The sequence below is a fragment of the Diachasmimorpha longicaudata genome, chromosome 10, assembly GCF_034640455.1.
Source record: "Diachasmimorpha longicaudata isolate KC_UGA_2023 chromosome 10, iyDiaLong2, whole genome shotgun sequence".
Lineage (NCBI taxonomy): Eukaryota > Metazoa > Arthropoda > Insecta > Hymenoptera > Braconidae > Diachasmimorpha > Diachasmimorpha longicaudata.
In genome coordinates this window covers 6,296,720-6,320,469 of record NC_087234.1, presented here as the reverse complement: position 1 = coordinate 6,320,469, position 23,750 = coordinate 6,296,720, and the positions used below count along the sequence as shown (strand labels likewise).

At 39.8% G+C, this 23,750-nt stretch overlaps 3 protein-coding genes across 4 annotated transcripts; 2 read left to right on the top strand and 1 right to left on the bottom strand.

The window, feature by feature from the left end:
- The first annotated feature begins 38 nt into the window (after positions 1–38).
- On the top strand, positions 39–22,803 carry LOC135166747 (protein phosphatase 1 regulatory subunit 12A-like). 2 transcript variants are annotated; one of them, XM_064129303.1, is made up of 10 exons: positions 39–218; positions 346–460; positions 5,830–6,105; positions 16,600–16,662; positions 18,716–18,783; positions 18,885–18,999; positions 19,146–19,317; positions 19,443–19,585; positions 19,663–19,793; positions 19,963–22,803. In XM_064129303.1, the coding sequence occupies exons 2-10, from the start codon at positions 365–367 to the stop codon at positions 20,327–20,329; spliced, it is 1,431 nt and encodes a 476-aa protein (XP_063985373.1). In that variant the 5' UTR covers positions 39–218; positions 346–364; the 3' UTR covers positions 20,330–22,803. The 2 variants fall into 2 exon arrangements, with proteins under 2 accessions (XP_063985373.1, XP_063985374.1); XM_064129304.1 differs by lacking the exons at positions 39–218; positions 346–460 and adding an exon at positions 2,969–3,297.
- Positions 10,514–13,936, bottom strand: LOC135166758 (phospholipase A1). Its single transcript, XM_064129318.1, has 6 exons — positions 13,775–13,936; positions 12,505–12,604; positions 12,277–12,425; positions 11,754–11,989; positions 11,294–11,537; positions 10,514–11,120 (listed from the first exon to the last, which is right to left on the bottom strand). Exons 1-6 carry the CDS (start codon positions 13,827–13,829, stop codon positions 10,882–10,884), a joined length of 1,023 nt encoding a protein of 340 aa, XP_063985388.1. The 5' UTR covers positions 13,830–13,936; the 3' UTR covers positions 10,514–10,881.
- LOC135166757 (harpin HrpN-like) lies at positions 17,035–18,638 on the top strand. The gene is made up of 5 exons (XM_064129316.1): positions 17,035–17,253; positions 17,434–17,641; positions 17,761–17,847; positions 17,985–18,119; positions 18,309–18,638. The coding sequence occupies exons 1-5, from the start codon at positions 17,215–17,217 to the stop codon at positions 18,491–18,493; spliced, it is 654 nt and encodes a 217-aa protein (XP_063985386.1). The 5' UTR covers positions 17,035–17,214; the 3' UTR covers positions 18,494–18,638.
- Positions 22,804–23,750: the final 947 nt, after the last annotated feature.

The following is a 23,750-nucleotide window of genomic DNA, read 5'->3' as shown; positions in this document are numbered from 1 at the left end:
CTAGCGCCTTGTTATTGAGCGTGCTTGTTCCTGGGCTCATACGACGCTACACCGAGTGGATGACTAAAGCCCGACGCCCATTGGCCAACCAAATTCGCCAATGAAAAGTCCCTTTACATCCGGAAAGGGACTGTCGACCAATCCCATGGCCTGTCACGGCAGGAGGGGATCGCCCATTGGCCGACATATTCGAGTGGAATCTGCATTATTGCCAGCCGGTAATTACTCCCAGATATATTCATTTAGGTCGATACACCGTGAGTCAATGCACGTGAAAATTGATTCTCTAATTGATCGGCAATTCCAAATTGTATTTCCAACATTTTTTTGCGTATTTTTTAACAGGGAAAACTCCCTATGAGGAATGTCGTTGCGAATTACGTTGCCATCTCCGGATAAAACATTTCTAGTCTCTGCGTTACCGACACGCGGTATTGAAGATAAGGTGCGAAAATTCAAGGTAAGAGTAATTGGACTTTAATAAGTCCTTTGAGTAGATGAACGTGGCTATTTTTGATTGGAAATTACTTTTTGAAATTCATCAAAATCATTTCTGTCTTTGATCGACGACGAAATGTTGTCTCGGGGTAAACCCGCGACCTCTCAATATCTCCCCAGAATTTTCCGCCTTTTCAGTCTCTAACCCTTCAATATTCATAAGCTGATATTCACTGAACTGTTAACAGAACCTATTGACATGAGGATAATGAATCCATGCGCCCTATCTCCCATTATCAGGACCCATTGCCGTCCCCTCAAATTACGTCGCCTCAATTCCAATCCCCATTCGTCGCGAGCAGGGGGAAATGCTATTACAAGATTGCAATTGCCGTCATAATTCACTAGTTCATTCAGGAATTTTCATTTTCCGCTGACACATCGACATTGGTCATCTAGTACTGCTACTGGGTGGACTTTTCAGTTCAGATGCAGTCGACTGTAAACCCTGGAAGTAGACCCTTCGAGGGGAGTAAAAATAATGTTGAGTGTCACAATGAAATTCATTGCACTCATAAACAAAAAATATGTTCGACGTTAAAAGCGGGGAAAAAGGGGAAAATCAGAGCTTTTTCCCATGGGGCGATAAAACAATCTGCACGACTTTCAAGAGGCCTCACACGATTCTGTATTGAAGTGGTTAAACGAGGAAACTTAACTCATCTGGAACCTTTCTTTCTGTGTTATGCGTAAACATTAGGGAAATTGGGAAAATTTTTGTAATGAGCTTTTTCACGGGGAAAAAGAAAATCCGTAAAAAAGACTTTTCTGTCGAATTAAAAAAAATCATCTTTGACGTCTCGCTCCTATCCACCATTGGCACACCAGTCCCAGTGCTCGGGGTTGTATCGAGCGATAGTGACGTCACGGGAGGCTGTAATGACGTCACAGCAACGTGGTGGGTGCTGGAGTACGTCTTCCCCTTTTTCTCTCTGCTCCCCAGTTTCGCAATTATCTGCGCAATACAAAATTTGCCAGCATATTTGCCAAGTCGGAAAATTTATCGGAAAAATACGTCTCATCAATATCATTCTCATAATTCATATTTGTTTATTGTCATTTTTCAAACGCGTCTCACAAGATGAATTAACTTATCACCAGCCTCTGTTTTTAATTAATATCTCAAAATCTAGAGGCAGTGGAACAATTATCGTAGAAACTTTTTTGTCGAACATATTTTTCTCTACAAAAAATGTTATCATGAAAGTCCTCCACTTCCCGTCATTTCTGAGTTGTTCACCAGGTTAGAGATAAGTTCAGTTCGTTGTACCACTTCTGGGAGTGATTTTGTCGGGATTTCTCAAAGTTATTTTTTTCTGGGACGATTTCCTCGGCAATTTTCTTCGAAAAATGTTCTTCCGGAAGAGCAAGTGCTCAAACTTCTGACAATTCCTCTGGTAGAATTTCGGAAGGACTCCCATTATAATCCTGACAGCGTACCAACCGCCTCTTGGTTTTATCATCAATGGTAGCGTTATGAGACTGAAGTTTAGTCAACCACTGAGCTAATTTCTCCAATAACTCTCTACCCCAAAGTATATCATCCCCCTGTTATTGAATTTCATTTCCCTTTGGAAGCTTCTCATGTAGCCAATGATATTATATACGACCCCTCTTCCTGTCATCGCCAGTGTGGCCAAACAAACTCAGCAGAGGGATATTGGAGAAGGACGTGATAATTAATTATCCTTATGACCCATAATTTTTCACATTTTCCAAGACATTTTATGGGTTTTTTTCCAAACTTTTTAATTGCTATAGATGGGAGGGGGGTAAGACAAATGGACAGTACCCAAGACGATCACTTTTTCCTCATTTACCCTCAACATTTTGTCTAATTCCTCTGCTCCCTTTCTCCTCCCTCTGACGGGTGAGATTTTATCGGCCGAATATAATCCAATAATTTCCAGCCGACGATAACAGCTATCGTGGTCAATGGCACCCGATTTCCGCTGTTCCCTCAGCACCTCGAGGCCCTTCAGCCCTACAAAAAATCACCCAAACTTTTTTTCAGAGTCCGATACCACTCCAAGACGAGCCCGCTAGCTCGTCGTCCTGCGCAGTGCTAGTTCATTAACCCCAAATGAACCATGAAGGAGCCAAAGGGCTCGACGATGGTATATTCAATGTCCCCGCCAAGACCACTCGAACTCATCTCGGGTGGTCCCTGATTTCCACCCCCATTGAAGTGTCAAAAAATCCCAAAAACCTCATTGATTACTGGTGGGGGTTGAAGTTAGCGATCTCATCGGGTTTTCCTCCCTTAAAATCGCCGAAATGCAGCGTCTCACTTCCGTGGTGATTCGGCTGCCGTTTTTTTTCCTTTTTTTGTCTCAGTTCAGCATTCAGCGGTGCTATCCTCCCTCTTATCGATCCACCACCACCTCTACTACCTTCAAAACCATTCCCCACCAGCACCCCTCAGCGGGGGATTGCAGACCTAGAGTATACGGGGGCGCCTGGTCGTGGGGCTCACTCCAGTGGCTGCCCGGCCACCACGCCGGCACAAACATCTTCGATACTAATCGATATTTCTACGATTTACTACGACAAAACGTGATATTCATTAATTCAATGGGTATACGCACACTAAACATATCTCACGTTGATATTTCAATGCTCCAGGATTTCTCGAAAAGTGGTGAAGAAATTCAAATTTTCCATTTAGTTCGATGGAATTTTTTTAAACAAATTATTTGTTATGTTGTGGAGCTTTTGTGGTCCAGTTATTTTCACTGATTTTGGAATGTGAGGAACTCGCTGGTAATTGGCCACTATCTCCTGTTCAACTTTATCTCCGTAAGTCTTATCAATAAATACGAGCGTTTGGGTGTTTGTGGTGGCTCTCAGGGCGAAAAAAATGGGGGTAATATTTCCATGATTTATTGCAAGGGGATGGAATATTCGTCAAGTTAATGGACGAGTATAGAGATGCTAACAGAAAAGTCGATCTTGTCTACGTCGAGTCTATATCTTTGGTTAAAGTTTTTTGAACGAGCGATAAACACAAACGCTTGAGGGATTTACGGTAACTCCAAGAGTCCTTTGTCATTTTTCTCCTCTCCCTCAGATGAGATAAATATTCCGTATAAATTGGGGGAGGGGAGGGGGGGGGGCGAATTTTTTGACTCTCGTGGATGACAATTTTTTAAATTAATTATTGTGAGTCGTGTGGATTATGTTCAGTTATCGCGGGGTAATCGTTGACTAGCTCCCGTTCGACTTTATCACCGGGAGTTTTGGGGAAAGAATCGAACCATTTATTCGAGTTTTTCATTCCTCGCATGTAGAGGAATAAATAGAGTGGATAAGGAAATAAAATAAATGAAACACATGACGGACTGTTATTCATAACCCGTAGCATGCTTTATATCCTTCTCAACCCTGTCCTTCGTTGGCTCTCGCGTAATAGTATACATTTATCGGTAGTGTCAAGGCCCAATTGTAATAACGCACGAGTCCGATAGTGTAGCGATAAGGATCGCATCAACAGTGTCAGGGGGGGTATGCATTTTGAAAAATTCATTAGTTGACATTGGCCGCGAATTTCGATTAATTGAAAAACGCCGAGATTTTTCGCACGCGAGAAAATTAATTAATGAGCTTGTGTTGCCATCGGGTAAAAATAATGTTCAATTTATTGTTACTGTCAGTGAAAAACTAGAGATGGGATTTTGTTTAATATTAGGGGACTTATTGGGGTAATAAACGATTTATTGGGAAAAGGAACTGGATATTTTTCCATCATTGGATGCCTTTTGTCGAAAGAATTAGTTCGATTGCTTGGAAATAATTCGTCATAGGTGGGCATCAATCTGGCTTCATTCTGGTAACTTAAGCCCTTCCAATGCAGTCTGGCAGTGACCCAGATATGCAATGGACAACAGACAACATGATATCCCTAGGGATATTCGCGAGTGATTTTTAACCAGATATTATTTTCATAAACTGCTGCACTGGGGGAATTCCCAATAGAATTTCCATTAAAAGAGAATTTTCAAACGATAACGACATTTTACATAGTAAATCAAACGACAAATTCTAGTTTAATTCACAATGTTTATTGTCACAGTAAATATTTTTCTGACAATTTGTTGGTTGAAATAACCAGTTACATGACTCTCATTTTGATTAAAAAAAAATGAGATCTCTTTCATTAACACGTGCCATAAAAAATTTGTTCAAATTCTAACAGCAAATGCAGAGATAGTTTGAACTATAGGGAAAGCAAATAATTGAACTTTTAGGGCATTATTTTCCGCAATAGAACAATGCATCTTCCGATCGGAAGTGAATGGGGTCAGCGTCACCCAAAAAAAATCATATGCACCCACCGGAGTTCAAACCGTACGTGAAAATGATGCACAACTAGAATGGAATTTTATCCGCATGCATGCACCATCAATTCAGTTTGTGTGTGTGTCTGTTAGACGGTGGTTGGGAGTATTTCTAGAGCAGTAGACGAGGAAGGAGGCTACTAAAAATAGAACCTGGTAGAGTCGACGCTCGAATTAAATATAGACGGTGAACGAACCTGCATTGATAATTACTTCATTCTCATTGACGAATCCTTTGCTTTTATTAGCACTTATAACAAGTTCATGAACTGTCATTGTGTCAAGTACATCTCGAACAATTGTCAGGTATTCTGGAATTTTTCTTGCAATTTTTTTCTATTTTTAAAGTCCAAAGTTTTAATATTGAATTGAAAAAATTGGAATTTCATCAATATAATGAGTTATAATGATAATTACCACAATTTTCCGGTTCGATCAATGATAATTGCTTTGGTAACTTTTCGTCGGAGTCTCATTCACCGGACACCTTTGGGATTGAATTTTTGTCCGCAGTTTCATTGAGTTTTTAATGACTTTTAGATAGTGAGAGAAGTAGAAAAATTAATGCCATTGGGATTAAAATAGGAAAAAAAATTCTACGGCCGAAGGCTAAAGAGATTTAATTTCTCTGTCGTTGAGGTTCGGAATTAATTGTTAGACACTTGAATGGTCGTACCATTGGCATTCCTCATTCAGATGTGTTTGAATATCGTACACGCGTGGAAATCCGCTCGCCGCATTATTGCCCGGTGATTGATGGAATTTTATTGATTAATTGATAATTGACGTTGGAAGTTGTGTTGACATAAAATACGATTGTGGAAAATAGTTGGAAAAATCCAGAATTAATTGCCGTTTCCATTTTTCAAAGAATTTTTCGGTGATTGAATCGATTTATTCAGATACTTTCCATTAATGAATCAATTCGAATTGTAGTGGATACACCGAATTGATCAATCGATTATTAATTGATCCAATTTATTTATAAATTCAGATAATTCCAGAGATGCCAACCGCGGAAGCAGTGGAGGAGCCAGCGGTAGTGGAGGACGTGGGGCAATTGGACGATCCTGACGAGCCCCCGGGGGGCGAGGAAATTCGTCCCAATGGCCAGCAGGGTGCTAGGGCTGGTATCATGAAGCCCTTGGTTGTCCTCGCTCTTCCTGGAATGTATCTCTTCTACAAGTACAGCCAGTATCGTCGGGAGCAGCGAGAGCTCTCCAGGAGACGAATCACCGAACGAGAATTGCAGCATCTCCACCACAAAATTGTGAGTTTTTACAAAACTTCAAGTAAAAAATTGAAAAATTCATTTTCCATTATCCAGTCATCTGTGTGGAATCATTTGACGTTGATCACGAGGATCTGTCGTTCAAACTTTTGCCGTTCAGAAGGACGTCAATAATATTACCGTCACTCCCCGCGGAACAAAAGTAAATTTTCCACCAGTTTATCAGATGTAAATGCTTCAACAGACATTTAATTCACTTCTAAATGAGAACTGCTGCAACTGGGTCCTTGAGAGCCAATTGAATGAAGCAGACAAATTGTAATTGAATTATTTTCCTTGATGAGATAACTTAATAAGCGCAGCACGTTCTGTTCAATTTTCCCGGGCTGTTTGGGGGGTGTAATGTCTAACGTAAAATGGGGTAGAATGTGACAATTCGCGGGGATTGGGGGTGATTATTTCGATCAACTGATGAACCAAATGACATTATGGGTCATACCCATCATTCTCGAGTCATCTAAACTCCTTTACTATTCGTGAATTTTTTTTTTCATTTTTTCGAACAGCGCGACGAAATGGAATATTTCGTGACTAGTGCGGAAAGTTTTTTAACCTTTTGGCATCACTCGAAGACAAGCGATACAATTCCACGAGATAAAAATACTTTTCCCGCGAGTATTGAACGATAGTTTTCATCGCAGTTTGTCGAATTTCCATTTTGGTCTCGCGGAGCATGTGAAAAATTCCATTTTACCCCCAGTGTGATGGAAGAATTGTTGTTGTCAGTGAAGTACTTCGTCTGAGATTTCCCCCAGGTGGTATTATTGCGAGGGCATTGTGGGGTGGGTAAAAATAGTCGCCTTCTGAGAATCGACTTCGAGTCTGTTGTAATGGCACAGGTCTGACTATTCGTACGGTTTTCTTCTTCTCTTCTCCGGTATCTCGTACGTTTGTATCATTTCTCTCTGGGTAACAGCTACTCACAGGTGCACATTCCCAACTCGTCTTCAGTTACTATCACAATGGAGCTATCGGATCGTATCTCCACTTTGTACTTGGGTGCGTTACTATTAAACAATGACTTGGGAACATCGAGTGCATCAGCAGTTTATTGTGCCCTTCTCATGCCAGATGCATTCGTGATACGGCATCATTGTAATTTTGCGATAAAGGAGGGCCATAAACAATGTACAACAATATAAAAATAATCAACGAAAGCGAAGTTAATAACTTCCAGTTTCAATTAACTATTTTTTGTGGTGGAAAATCGCGGAAAAAAATTCGAAGACAGTTTTTACTGCGATAATTTATTTTTTCGTAGTTTCTATCAACAATTTATTATTTATTTATTTTATATCCGTCCCTCATGGGGGGATATCGGGTGATTACGAATTCATGGCAGAGGGTGCTGAAAACCACCCCGGCTTTCATTAGTTAATGAATTTTTGTAAGTTCGTGTTGTTTTCTCGGAAATAATTTTACCAGTGAAATTGCCGGAGTATCAATTGTCCCCGTGGGAAGAATAATTGGAGAGGAAAAAAGGTCAACGAAAAATTGACATCAGAAAAACTACTGTCGAAAATGTTGTCATTGCGACAATTGTTACGAACCCCTTCCGTTCGCGTGCGTCAAAAGATATTTTTATTTCTTCACTCTTTCACCCCTCGCGATATTAGTGTTATAATGTGTATCTCCCCGAAGTCCAAAAGGGAGTTCCCCCAATACTGAATTACCGGGCTATTATTTTGCCGGGGTCATCGGCCCAGACACTCCTGTTTTTTCCCTCATTCAGTGCTTATTCGTGCGGATCGTGATAACACATAATTTTGTTTTCTTCCACTGGGGAAAATGCCCTTCATTATGACTTGGATTCTTATCGGCTCTCGGTTGTGATTTAGACCCTCAAATTTCAAGGATTCGATATTATTTTCCACCGTATCCTATTTTCAAACGAAGGTATTCCAGTAAAATTGAAGTTTTAAACGATTTGTGGAGAACTTATCCACGAGCTCGAGGTTCCATCAGAATTTTTCGTTTTCTTGGATCATCTTATTCTGAGGGAGTTGTAAGTGCAAGTGATACATCTGTAGATGAAGATCTTAACGTATGCTTGGCGTGAGCTTCATCAGTTTGGTTTCTTCCCACATAGAGAAAAAAAAGTACATTAGAGGGGAGAGGGGCGAGGGAGTTTCATTAAATTTTTCCCTTAGAACCCCTCTTCTTCCCCTCTTTGCAATGTCCTCTCATGAATTAAAGGACTTTTATAGGTTTTAAAAATAGTATATTTTTTTCATTGAGTATATTTTGACTCACAACTAATTCCCATTTGCATCATTAATTTAAAACAATCTTTTTTTCTGACACTAATCCTCTTGAACTCCCTTTGCGTGAATTTCACCTCGTCTTTTGTCGGTTAAATTAAAAATCGTGAGCAAGGTAAAAGGGATTAGATTCCAAGGCCAAGGCCTCACTTATTGTTGCGGGTGACTCAGTTCTCGGACCCCGTCATCACACAACGAAAACCGATGCCTCAATTTCATCCACCTTTCGTAGACGTTTTGCAGACACCAAAAAACGTCTGAGTAAAATGAAAAATTGTTTGAACTCCACACGAACGAGGGCCTGAACATCTCAATTGATGAAAAAAAAATATTGTGTCAGAAAGATAACTACAAAAGACGTATAAAATTCAAACATTAGTTTTCACTGTGCCCTGGGCTCGTTATCACGCAATTTTTAGGTGCGTGTTGAAGGTTAAGACGAAGAGGTTGAGGTAATAGGGGTTTTACATGTGATTTTTTGATTTTTTTGGAGGTAAAAGGCGAACGAAAAATATTGAAATATTGCAAACCTCCTGTGTTCTCGATGGGCAATTTTTCCAATGTATTTTTTCCCATTCAACATTCCTCACTCTCTCAAGAATGAAAGAACTATTTTTGATCATACATATGTGATCCAGAGGTAACATGTATATCGCACATAATATCCCAGCACGTGACAAAGTATCTCGTCATTTGTGGTAATGAGGCGTGAGTCCCTCGGGGGCATCAGCCCCTTCAACCCGAGAAAATAACAATGTGACGTAGCAAGACAAATCGATAATGTATTCCCACCAGCCAAGAATGACGTTAAGACGTGGGAAAAAAAATGGAAAGTTGTGTGATGAGGCTTCAGTCTGCAACTTTTTCTAAATTTTTTATTTCAAAAAGAAAATTCATGTGGTTATGACCGACGGCTTTGAGCCATGAATCGATAATCAGAAGGTGAAAATGACATGGCACTCTTTCCCCTACGATATCTTGTGAGCTTTTGTGAATTTAAAGCTCGGGGAGACACTCTCTCACACTATTTTCAGATGACAGGGGATCCCGGGCTGCAGACGATGGGTATTCAGATTTTTCGTGAAATTGTACTTGAGAATATCTGCTGATGTAACCAAAACTTGATGAGGGGTGGGAAAATTACTCTCAAAGAGAAAAAAAAAATTGTTTAAGACCGTTTACCTTAAAATCGATCTTCATCACTGGAATTATTCATTTTATTGTCTTTGTCGGCTCAATATGAGGGAAAACAAATAGTAATGAATCAAGATAATGACTCAGACGTTCGGAAGACAGCATGTAATTGGGGAGACACTCACTTCAGTCTGACTCTATCAAAAATTCACTGCATTTCTATTGACCGTTTGCTTTATTGACAAAGCCTGACCGAATGTTATTACCGTCGATTCCCCTGTGATTTCTGCTCGGGAGGTCAACTATCTCCGTTCCACCCACTTTAAATGCAAAATAAATGTGCGGTAAAGTTGCGGTCAAGTGCCAGTGATGAGAAGAACTCGAAAGTTCATTGTTCTGCGGATGATTTTGATTGGCTTCATCAGGGCCAGATGGTAGGCGGTACAAGATGAAAGCGAGGGATACAAAGACGTCATCATTCACGCCAATTTAATCAGTCGTCGGTCGGAATTGATTTTTCTTTTATCACAGAGCTACCAAGTTGTTTTACGTTAGGTTTATTTAAATTTTCATCGAATGAAAAATGTATTTTTTCATCGTTGAAAACATACGGCTACGGCCAATAACCCGTGGCTTTACTGTACCTTTGAAATATTTAAGTGGACACGTCGATAACAATGGTAGCTCTATAGACCCTTGACGGTTGGGGGACACGACTTTATGTAAGAAAGGAGAAAGTATCATGTTTGCTGACTGTGCGATACCGTCAGGGCATGACGATCCTGTGTACGTCGTCAAAATTGACGTAAAAAGCTCGATATGGGGGGGGGGGATATTTCAGTGTAATTATTAACACGCCCCACGGAAAGAAATTTTGCATAAACATTAGACTTCCAGGGGGTGAATGGAGGGGTGGAAATTCGATTTATCGCAATGTATAGCCTCCCAACATCTAAAAAGTGGTTCATTCTCATTTCGTGCCACTTTTCGCCCTCTCGAGGGCCAATTATTATCAAAAATTTTTTTCCTAGTGTGGGTTACGGCTTTTTTGGAAGAGATGGCTTCACATTTGACGTGAAGTGCTCCTCAGAAAAAATATTTTTTTTTGAATCTCGAAAAGCTCTTTTTTTTAGAAAAAATTGCAAATAACGAACTATCTGATGCTGCGGTTCTGGCAACTTTGGAATGGAAAAAAAGCTTTTAGAGAGGTAATCAAGCGAGGGATAGGAAACTTCCCTGAAGTTCACTTCTCCAGCCCCACGGAATTGCGCAGTGGAATTGAACTGTAATGAAATCCGGGAGGACAAATCAAAGGGTTTGGGTTTCAAATGAATGAAAAAAACGTCATTATTTCTGGTGTTCAAAAATATTGGCCATTCAAATCAGTGAAATTCCTAGCAAACGGAGGCTTTTTATTCGTCTTCAAATAGAATATTCCACGATTTCCAGGATGCGTTGCCAACCCCATGAAAGCGTCGGCTATCCACGTGCACATACGTATCTCTGGACGCCATTTTGTACATTTTGTTGCTGGAAATCCTCGGGGATTTTGAACAGACTCCGCGTAGAACTCCCAGGCACGATTGTGACTGCAAACAACTGAATCAAATGAAAATATATTGCAGTGAAAGTACTTCCACTGGAACAAAATCGAAATGAGGACTTCGTTGAGTTCTAGATTTCTTTTATATTATTTTATTTCACTTTCGAATGGGAGGAAATATATAAAAAAAAATAGAATAGATAAAAAACGATGACAGTTTTATATTTACCGTAATGTCGAATGAGTTGACCAATTCGTGAAGTCAACGGGGGAATGTCGGCACAACCTGGCTGGAGGGGTTTTCCACCGTTTGGGTAAAAATCCGCATGTCCTATTGGACTTGGAAAGCCAAAACGTCCTCCATCGGTGTGAATTACGTCCACAAAGGCAGCATCAGTCGCTGTCAAATGTCCATCCATTCCTGTATCCATGTACAGTGGATAGGCTGCGTCCAGTCCAGTGATCCTGCCAACCTATTTATTGTGGCTTGTGACAGGCCTTACAGTGACACATGGGGTGATGGATATTATTTCCAGATTTGTGGTGCGATAAAAGGGAATTTAGCTGTCTTCAGGGGTTGATAAAGTCAAGTCAAGTGTCTGTAGATTTGTCGGTCGAGTATTATCGCATATATCTATAAGTTCCTGGGCATTTCTGTTAGTGTACCAAGAAAACTCACAGTTAACAACCTTTTGAGGTGCCAAATTCTTCCCCATGAAGCCGGCAGCTTCCGCCCCGAGACTGAATCCAATGACGTGCAACATTGACATTGGCACAGCATTATTGTTATCCAGCCATTTTACAAATTTTGCCATGTGTCTGCCAACTTGTCTTGTGTTTCTCACGGCTGTGATGTACCAGGGTAAAGCCGCAAGTTTTCCCCAGTCGACCAGAATGACATTGTATTCCCCACGCTTTAGATAAGCTGAAAGAAGGAATGCAGTGGTGATATAGAGTTTCTGGGGGAATTTCATCGAGTGATTTTTTTTTCGTCTCTGGAGATCCGACATTCTACGATATGGGAAGAAACTCCACACGAGATTCCACAGGAGTTTCTTTCTCATTTTTCTGGTGGGTTGAACGTGAAAAAATTTAGTAGAAGAGGCGGAACAATTATTCGATTTTCGGTCAGGTTATTGGGAAAATTTGAAAGGAGATCGAAAGAAAATTGATGTGGATCGATTACGATCGGTGGGAATAGTAGGATCATACCAGCTAGGATTGCCATGGCACTGGTTCCACTACTTCTCTCGGCATATCCGTGAATGAAAATAACTGTCGGATTTGTGGGGTCGAAATTGCTGTTTCTCAAACTCCTCGGATTCCCCAGTTTCAGAATATTCGGCCTCATTGGATTTTTCCTGGAAAAAAATGGCACGACGTAACGGTGAAATAGTGTAAGTGGTCTCGGGGAGCTTCTGTGAATTACGATATGCATACTTAGTATAAAGTTGAAACTGTATATCATGATCCACTTCGATGCTGCAGCAAAGGGCGCATGTGCCGGTGGGAAATGGCGATATGTTGAGTCTACTAACACCTAGAATTTGTGATGGTCATACGTTTAGTAATAAAAATTATTGGAATTTATTGAATCTACAGGGAGATGTGTCAAGTGGTATCAAATCAATATTTTTATTTTTTTATTGGTCAGGGATTGGCAGGTCAGGAGCACGAGATAAAAAAAATTGAAATCCGGATTATTTTATTATTTTTTTCAATAATTCAGCATTTTTTTAGTACGTGAGATCGCTGGAAAATCATGTTCATCACAGTTAGAGAAAATGTAAATAAAAATAACCCGTAACGTAGGGTAATTTCAAAGCGAAGTCTCGGTCCGCTGGGTCGCGTAGAAAATGAATAAATAAATGTTGTGTATTTGACACAAAACATTTTTTAACCGTCGCCGAAGTGATTCAGCGACTTTCACTAAAGAGGAATAATTGCCTCACCCCCGTTAATCATCAAAGAATCCCCTCCATGGACTCACGGATTATTCATACAAAAACTCTTCTTCCACTCGACAATTCGACAAAGTAAATGATGAAAGTCAAGCACGAGGCCTAAGCGTAAGACGAAAATTAGGTGAACTCGGAATTGCCCGACTGCTGTGAAGAGAACTCTCAGCGGTTTCGCACCTGGCTGTGTTTGAGAGTGAACAACAAAAAGTAGTCGATGGCAAAAAAAAATTGCACTACCGTTTCAACGGCAAAAAACACCAGGTGCTATGCTTCGTTGGCACCGGTGGCTGTTTCTACTTTATTTTTATTATGGCTCACTCGTACCATGGACACTCGGAATAATACCCACGAGAGGTGTTCAGGTATAATGAGGGAGATTGAGTCCGGGTGATGCTGCATTACCTGATGAATCCTTTGAAATTGTATCTGGGACTAGAGGGCCTGACATTCAATTGACAGCCGGATATTCGGGGAGAAATTCCGGCGGTCGAGAGTGGGATAAACATCCGTGAATTAATTGATTTCAATTATCTCAAATGATTTTCGGAGGCAGCAATTTTTAATCAGCGGAGACGTGAAAAGTTTATAACAAAATAATTGTTTTTATCCGCCGGGTAATAACTCCTTTACGCACTCGTGTCGAAATACACTACAATATCTGGAGTCTCCGGGAAACGTACGACTTTTAGTCAGCACTCGACACTCACATCTTCACCTCGACTTCATCGATCGACCGAAATGATAATTACCTGTGTTAACAACGAATAGCCGACATAACAGAGGAGTGAAAAATGAAAAGATCATATTTTTTGCGTCCCCTGAAACACCAAGTGAAACACGCAGTGCACCACCACGAAAATTAATCGACAACTGCTCCTTTGGATTCTTCAGTCTGAACTGAGAAGTTGTCAACGTAAATCTTCGCAGTATCTCGAGGGAACTGAATTGATACAGCAAAAACAACGGTTGCAGTATTTTTGCACCGATTTTTCCCGTTCAACAATTGCCTCTATTTCCATCGACCATTCGATTTCGCGTAAAAACTTCTTTATGTTCCGTCCGCCCCCTCTCTCTCACACACTTTCAACAGCACCATTGATTCTCAGTAGTTCTTTTTAGAAGGTGATTGTGTCTGAGGAGAAAAGTAATGTTGAGCCTTGAAAATACCTGAAAAGCTCGGCACGACATTGTGAATGATCGGGAGAGGAAAAATAAAGAGTACTCCTGATTTCTATTGTGATCACTCAGCCGTACAACCAATCACAATGTTTAACGAGGAATTCTCGTTGCAATAATAACGCGAAACTCGAAAAAAAAATTATAAAATTAATTTCTTGGAAATGAGGTTGGGGTTAAAAAAATAGTGGATGGAAAGGGCATTTTTAGTTGTGAATAACTGTTCATTAAAAATTTTGGGGGGAAATATCAGGAGGAATTCGTCAACTTCCTCATTAAAAATCCTCAAAAGAGATGGCCAGACATCACAGACTCCTCATCAAAACTAGAACGGAGTGAGAATTTCGGGGGAAAATACAACGGTATTCAGAAACGTATTGAGGTAGTCCAGGTCTAAATATATATCTGCCATCGGCAGACAAAAGCCGTCGAAGAAAATTGGGAAACCGCAGGAGGGGATGAGGAAACAAAAAATCGTCCTTTTCACTGGAAGATGAAAGAAACTCGCTGGAAAATGATGAATCAAACGCGAAAAAAATGTCCTCGTGGAGAATGACACGGAGTTGACAGAAAAATGATGAAAGTAATTGCAACAGTCGAAATATCAACTGAAATTACCCCGAGGAAGGTGGGGTAAAATGGGGGAGGGACTGCTTCGAAGGGCCACATTTATTACGCCCCAGGATAAACTGTCTCTACCTTCAAAAATTAATTAGCGAAATTAGATAGTTTTACAAACGAGGAAATTTCCCTGGGAAAATTGGATTTTCCATTTCTGTCTGCGGTGAAAGCCTCGAAAGGGCGTAAATTCCTCTAACGTATTTATCTCTATTGAGACAGTTTCAAGAAAGTTCAGTCTAGCGTAGTTTGGCAGTGAGAGGAGCGGACTGGACCAGTCTGAAACGCAGTAGTGGGGATATTTTGCGCATCATCCGCCTAATATCTGGAAACCATCCCTGACCCAGTTACGGGTGATCCGCACTCCCTTTCCCCTTGCACATAACACACCTAACGGCTGGTCCACAGCCACCACGAGCCTCCCTCCGTCGCCCCAACCCCTGTGTTACGTGTCATAAGACATGTAGTGTTTAGCGTATCAACGCAATGCGGTATCATGGTATCGCATAAAAATTCATTGACAGTACTCACACGTATCGATAGTTCCGTGGAAAAAATAAAAAAATATAATTACCCTGAATTTACAATTAGGGGTAGTTATAATAAATTTCAATAAATTTTTTAAAATAGATATCAAGGAGTAGTGGTACCGATTAATATTGCCTTCGTCAGGAAGTTGGACAGAAATTTGGAAAATCAACCCTTGTCGGTTTCCCCTCAAGGGGGAGGTCTTCAAAAAATAGGGGAGGGCTGTTCGCCCTCAACTGCCATTAGAAATATAGGAAGGGGTGTTGGGGGGTTGCCTGAAGGTTGACAAAACACCGACTGGTACGAAAATCTGTGTGACCGTTGGTGCATGCGGTGCACATACACATGCAGAGGGTTATACTAGCCCCTGTGGACATTCATTTGATTCCAATATTACCCCCGGTCCTTTGTTCTCACTTGGTGAATCTACAGCACTGGTTTTTCAGCTGTTCTGTAAACCAAACAGGCAGAAATTTCTAAATATAGAAGGTGGTCGTTAATTTCCCCAGTGAGGAAATGAAAATCGGAAAAATTTTATTGTCCGTCAAAATGACGGAGGATTTTTTTTAATATAGATTTTTTTTGTAAGGAAGTTTGGTTTCTTTCCTGCCCTCTCGGTCCTCTTGGTCCGTCAATTGGCATTGGCCCTTACCCAAAGTCGTAAAAGCGAAAATCACTCGGAATGAAAGTCGTTTACGACTTGGGTCATGGGATTTTTTTATTAGCGAAGTTGATGGGGTTGACAAGAAGATGAGTGAAGTGATTCCACGGGTATTGATTTGTTTCATCCCCCGGTTTAACGTACCTAAAGATACTTTTTCGCCCAGCGTAATGACATAGCACATTTCTTCACGAGTGCGGTAAATCAGAAAAAAAAGTTACCCTTCGAAGTGACAATGTTTCACTGGGATAAATAATTAACTGGCAATTTTCAGGTATAAATCCACGCACATTCTCACCTACGAGTCAGTAATAACTCTTGAGTGGGACAGGAAATGAGCCTGGAACGGTATATATGACTGTGGCAATAGAAATTCACAACTTGCCACCCCCGAACCCTCCCACCCTCCCGCGTTGCGTGTCACCACACGTTTCATGAGTCAGTCCCATTGATGTGAATAGCGCATACGGGGAGGAATTGTATTATCAGATACCGTATTGATTACTTGTTGCAATGAGTAAACCCGGAAGTCACCTATTTATAGCTCCATTGTAACAACTCTTGAGCAATTACGATCCTTTCTGTTTGCAGGATAAATTGCTGACGAAGTTGGAGGAGAATGAACCCGAAATGGCGTCTTCTCAGGAAGATGAAGTGAGTAAATACTGAATAATAAGGAACATCGGTGATTCTCGTGATGTTATATACCGGTGGGACGTGACGCCTCATGAGAATGTTTACTGTCACTTTAAAAGTTTATGACAACTGTGGAATATAGTGCACTATTTGCATATGCGGAGGAATGTTCAATAAAAATTACGGAACTCCCAGTGCGCTCACTGATTGCAAAATCGATCTCGAAAATTTAAGCGATTGTTTAGTCATTTTTTCACAGATTCAGGATAAAATTACGTGAAGCGAAAAATTTAATAAAAATTGCCGGGAAAAATTACGTTTCGAAATAAAATTGACATTAAAATGTCTAGAATATATGGAAAATTATGAATAATAACTTTGTGACGACCTAATAATGATTCTCTGGGGCCTTGGTATCTCCTCTCATTATTACATTTCCGTGTGAGCGATTTGTTGACGACGTCCAGTGACGGTAATTGTCGGAATTACCTGGACTCCTTGGAGATTGTCCCCAACTATAAATACAAGTTTCATGTGAATAATATCATAGTCTTCCTCCTGCTGACAAACATGAACGGCTTTTTGGTGGTTCTGATCATCACAGCGGTGGTAAGTATTAACAAATTAAATTTACATCTGTAAAAAAAATAAAAGGAACCAATCAATCGCGAGTGGACAGGAAGGAAATCAATCATTGAGAGGTTTCCCTCGGCCTCGGGGGACGAAATTTCCTTCCTGGACTTTCAACATTTTTCATGTTTAAAAAAAAAACATTTGTCATCACTGCAGACTGCTCAACAGGGCATGCAGATGCCGCCAATGATGGGGGGAATGCGTGTTGGACAATATGATGGAATGGCTGGAGGTATGCAAAGTGGCCGTGGGGGTGTTATGATGGGATCATATGGGGCGAAGGACGACCAGGGAGGCAATATGGGAGGGATGGATGATATGAGACAGATCAGTGCGATGGGGCGAATGAGACGAGTGTCTGAAGGTGATTTTAAAAAATAACGGGAGTATTTTTTATGCATTTGTGCTGTCAATTTTCCATTGAAATATGACGAGTTTCTCTCATTTTCATGAAAGAATATTTTTTTCTAAAAAATCTTTAAGGTCTGAATGGAAAGGCAACGAAATCCGAGAGTTCCGAAGTATCTGGAAAGTCTCTCGAAAGGAATGAGACCTTGAAAAATGACACAGGTAAAGTAACTGCTCGTTTATGACTTCAGATTCTCATCTAAAAAAATTCACTCGTACATGAAGAGATCACCACATTATCACTTACATGTGTGTAAATTATTTATGCAAACCATAATAATTAGTCTATTAATGTCAAGCTCATACCGTAACCCATGTGAGTGACGTTCAACGATTGAATGACACCCTCCGTAACGACAGCAATGGACGTCAGCTGCAGATGCCAGATGGTAAAGAAAATAACACGACGAGTTCGAAGGGACAACAGACGACAGGTACTATACACAAATAAAAAAAATCGCATTCCAAATAGATCATAATTTGATTGGATTTTAATTATGAAACAAGATTATTTCATGGACATTTCATGGTCAAGAACTCATTTAAATTGTTTCGAAACTTTGGACTCTTGGATGTTATAAATGAATCAATGGGTTAATCTTATCAAGTGGGTCTCCATTTAGGGTCTCAAGGCAGACATCGAAGACAGGCTACGAGTACTTCTAAGACAATTGGCACCCTGGGATACGATGGTGGAGATTACGGGGATGATTGGGACCACGGCGGTCATGGAGGTCATGGAGGCCATGGCTGCGATGGCAGTTGGGATCACGGGCATGGAAGCTGGTCATCCTCGAAGAAAAATTAATCCCAGAGGGTCAATGCCTAAACAATACCACTACAAGAATTTAATCACGTTTTATTATTCAATATTCATTGTCCAACTCCACTTACGATGTCAATAAATGAATTAAAAAATTGTTGAACCCTGATAATAATAATTGTTCGTTATTTATTCATCCAAATTACTTTCTCACAGTACATCTGACTGTTTATTTTCTTATGAGAATTCTTCTCCCTTGTTTTACAGTGCGTCATCTGCGTCAATGCCAGAGCGACGATGCAGACAGCGCCCTGTGGACATCGTGTCGTCTGCAGGTAATGAGCTCACCTTTTCCCATTTTCCTAATATTCCGAATAAATTTAGTGCTCAATCTCCTTCCGAGGTTTTGCTAATTCTGCTGTATTATGATCTATAGGCGTTGTTTCGTTAAGACGATACAAATGGCCGTCTCCCAGAGACTGTTGCCACTTCGGTGTGTCATATGTCGAGCGAAAATTCTGCGATTGAAGCAGACATTGATACCTAGAGACGTAAGAAAGACATTCCTCAATATTTTTTTAGAAATTAAGAACATCAGTGATTGCGAATTTAAAAAGATAAACATCATAATCATATAAATGTCTATATATATTTGCAAGAAAAAATGGTTAAAATATTTTTCTTGTCTATTATCCAGTACTCAATGTCTGGGAAATCCTGGGTACTACCTCAGAGCGCATCCGAGTACAATATAGGGTCAGCTGGTGTTGGAACTAGTGGTAGTGGCCCCGGTGGAAGGTGGGGAACGGGTTCGGTTCCCGCATCCGCGTCCCTTTACTCAATGGCCAGTGGATCATCCTCCATATCTGGTCAGACATCTTCATTTTCATTACAACATAATGACCGGCCTTGTCTGGCCAAAAAGTTCCATTTCCCCTTCCAACCCGTCCGATTATAAAATCGTCAGATCGATGATCATTTTTTAAATGTTCAGGTGTGTCTTCCGTGTCATCAGCGACTTCATCATCAGCTAGCAGTGCAGGGAGTTCATCTATGTCAAAACCAATGCGATTACGTCAACCCACCGGAGCCACATTTCGAAAAACCCAAACGCAATCGATGAAAATGCGAATACAGGTAAAAAAGTGGAAATAGGATTTTTCTGTTGGCGTCGAGACAGTGACAATAATGACGGACGTGTTCACCTATTTCAGGAGTACCAGGAGCCCAGTCAGCAGATTGCCGAAGACGACGACGCGATCAGGGACAATCGCGAGAGACGACTGCCACCGATAAAAGAATTTCAGCGAGATTATCGCGCTGGAAAAGCTTCCACAAGGCTGAGGTATATTTTTTTCTCCAGAATTTTTCTTCTCGGAAAAGCGAGACGAGACCGCCACTCTTGTCCAGCCCTATTAATGCCCTTCACCCTTCAGGCAAATAATTAGCGGAAAAAAAATGATAAGATGGTGAGTTTGTAAATTGACGATTGTCAAGTTATAATTCGGTTTCAGATGCGCACAGAAAATAGTAACTCAACTTGAGATATCCCCGACTCACCGAGTCCCTCCGAGCAATCCCCCGGCTCCATCATCATCATCATCCTCAGCATCGACCCGCGCATCAACAAAAAGGCCGAGCTCAGCCCCTAGAACAGTTCTAACAGTAGCTCAAGAGGTGCAGAAATCAAAAAAAGAAAAGGAAAAGGAGAAAGAGCGCGAGAAGGCGGAAAAAGCGAGACAAAAGGAGGAGGAAAAAGCGGAAAAAGCGAGAGCAAAGGAGGCAAAAAAATTGGCAAAAGAGGAAAAGAAAAGAGCAAAAAAAGAGGCTAAAGCACGACGAAAGGAAGCTGAAGAGGCACTCCTCAGGGATGATAAATAATTTTACCCAATAATAAAATCCTTGTTTTATCCTTCAACCCCCAATTTCCTGCCAATGTAAAATCCAAAACAATGAGAAAATACCCGTGAAAAATAATCTAGAACAATAAAATGGATTTGATAACCCAGATGAAAATAACGGCTTAAAAGCATCAAGAGTAATCGCTGATGAAAATTAAAGTTCATAATGCAGTTGTCAGGGTTGGCGGAACACAGGGTGAATGTGAAGTTCATTCGAATAGGACAAGAAAAAAATCCTCCCCTCGTAATTTGACCGTTTGAAAATACTTCGGTAGCTGTTTTTTTTTAATAAAACCCTGGCTTCATCTCAGATATTCCTGTTTCGCTGACCCTGTCGTTAGTGGGATTCAAGCAGTGGCCAAAAATAATTAAAATACAAAGAAATAAAAATCAATAAAATCTTTGAAGATTAAATAGTTGAATTATGATTAGTTGAAACGACTAGGACTTCTAGTTTAGGTTTTGGGGATGAAATAAATAACCGGAAATGTTCCTTTGGTCAATTGTTTTGATAAGGAACAGTGCATTTTTAGCCTAAGAGTTCAATTGAACGATCCTCTGCGTTCTCTAACTAGATTAGAAAACAAATATTTTAAAGAATTTACAAAAACTGTAGCAGCGATTTTCCTCACCGAGCCATGAATTAAAATCGGAATGCCATTGTAAATCAAAAGTAGTCTTTTTTTAGGTAGAGAATCGATATCAAAAAGACCGCGAGATAAAGTGATAGAAATCATCGGTAAAACTGATCATTACGGGAGAGAAATTATATCGTTCCCGATAATTCCGTTAATTTCGGTTGATATTTTACAACAGTGGAGGGGTATTCCTGGAATTATTGAAAGTGAGTTATGAGATTTGATGATACCCAAAACGAAAATCGATGATATTTTTTTCTGGGTGAATTTATCATTTTTTAAAAATTTGCTTTGCGAAAAGGACTTTTTGTAACACTGAGAATAACGATAAGAGCTCGGCGCACATATCAAAATGTTAGGAGATTATATTGGCTTTAGTCGATTCGGCTAGTTAACCCTAGTAAGTCAATTACCATCGTTGTTGAGAAAATTTTATGAAATTGTTGAACCGTGACTCATTGAAAACTCACAAGTTAAAGTGGCGGAGAAGTAGGAGTTATGGTGGAAGGATTGTTTTTATTTCAGTTGTTTGATCAATGACTCATCAGTTGATTGAATAGATATATATTGAAATCAATCATTCGTGAATAATCATTATCATGTATATCACCTGTATCAAATGTTAGCTTTCTGCTCACTCAAGTATTCACCGCTTTCATTGTCATATCGTCATCAAGTATAATTTCTGTGATCAAAAATAGTCAGACCTGCCTAATTGCGACCACTGCTTGACCAAGCAAATGATCGAATTCTGACCTTTCTGTACAAGATGGGGATTTATTTTTATTTTCGTCTCAATTTAAAAAACGACCTTCAACTGGATGGAGATGGGGTACGGGACTGGGATCACCGGCGATAATCAATGGGATTTTAATTAGAATTTTTCTATAACTCCATTTTTTTTCTTCTCGTGAGCGATGTCATCTCGCTATTCCAGTCTCTTTGAGACGCATAATACAAATAAAGAAGATAAACAAATATCTTATCTTGTGAAAATATCTCCCATGTAGAGATGAAGCTGTAGATAAATTATCAGCACTTGCATGAGAAAACGGATTATGATTTAAGGCTGCAATCGATCACCGGAGTAATCGGTGCTCGAACCTTCATAAATGAAATTAAACGAAATCATGAGAATAATTTCGCGTTTATGGGTCATCATATAGCCGTTAAATCCATGACATTAGAACTATAATTCATTCTAAACGAAAATAAGTCGTTATTCCCAGTGTAGGAAAAAACGTGATAAAAAATTGGATGAAAAACAGAAATAGGATAATGCAAACAATCTGATAAATTCTCAGTCATACCAGAAATGTCAATTTTTATCGAGTACATGGCGTGCTGAACTCTCTCATCGTTGACGTGTGCTTGAAAACAAGGATGTACCCGTCTACCAAAAATACGAGAGATGAAGAAAAAAAAGCGAGATACAACCAAATAATAATTTAAGAGGAATAAAAATACATGGAAATAAAAATAATAAAGGACGGAAAAAACGATCTCTGCTGCTGCACATTGTATTCTGTAGGTGGACGCGACCTTCGAGCCACTCAAATCGATCATTCGATCCTTCAGTCGCCCTCACTGTCAATTGTCATGAGGACGAGGGGGTGAAGGTAAAGAGAAACAAGCTGTGCAATTCGCGGAATAATTTATAAAATAAATATGGAGTAATCGTAATGATTAAAGTGAGGAACAGCTTTAGAACAATTCGGACTTATTGAGGCATTTGAAATCGCATCTTTACTGCAATTGTAATGTTATTTTTTTATACATGTTCTGAGTTCAATAAAACATTCGTTTTTATGACATATTTTTATTTGCCACTGTTATTGAAGCTATAAATTAAAAAAAAAATTGCTCGATTGGAGTCGACATTGGGGCCGATTCAAACCCGATTGACTGAGGCGGAAAAATAGATTCAATCGACCCCCAAATTCGACTTGACACCCTGATTTTTCGGTCTGATTCAAGACGATTTTTCTAAACAGATTTCCTGCATTCGATGCATTAGCTCGATGGTCAATATTTTGCCCTAAAAAACAGCCGAATTGATGATTTAGAATAGACTCGAATCAAACACGTGATCAACGATCGATGATCAGTATTGAAATTTTTTAGTTAGGTAGGTTTTGAACAATTCGAAGTTTGAAAATTACTGCGAATTTCTTCATTGGATAATTAATCAATGACAGGTTTATATATCGTGATATTACCAAATATAAGATGATACCATAGAAGCTAGGAAAGTAGCTTTTTTTATTTTATATGCGCGCTTCAATAGGAAATTTCTTCAAGATGCAGAAACGTAGGAAGACAAATTGACTCATCGATAACCGATGTTTTATTAATAAATTACGACATGAATAGAAAATAGTAATCATGTCGAATAAAACTCGTATCTTCGGAATTCACACTTTGTAATGGCTTATTATAAGCGTTAGAATATCTGACGAGTCTATTTTTAGTAGTTTTACTCAATCGACTGTCGAAAAATATTATTAAACTGAAAATCGAAACTTCACGGGACATGTATCGACTTGTATTATGCGATGTTTAATTCATTGACTGTAAAGGGGTACAGTGGACGGAAAAAATAAAAATTAAGCAGTTGAAAAAAATATTTGGAGATTATTATTTGCCTTCAGGTTCCTACAAAATAAATATATTTTATTCTCCAGCTGATGCCGAACGGCCTAATGGTTCATTAAAATTCTTAAAAATATTCTAAGTCAAAACTCAGAAAGAATAAAAGAGTTC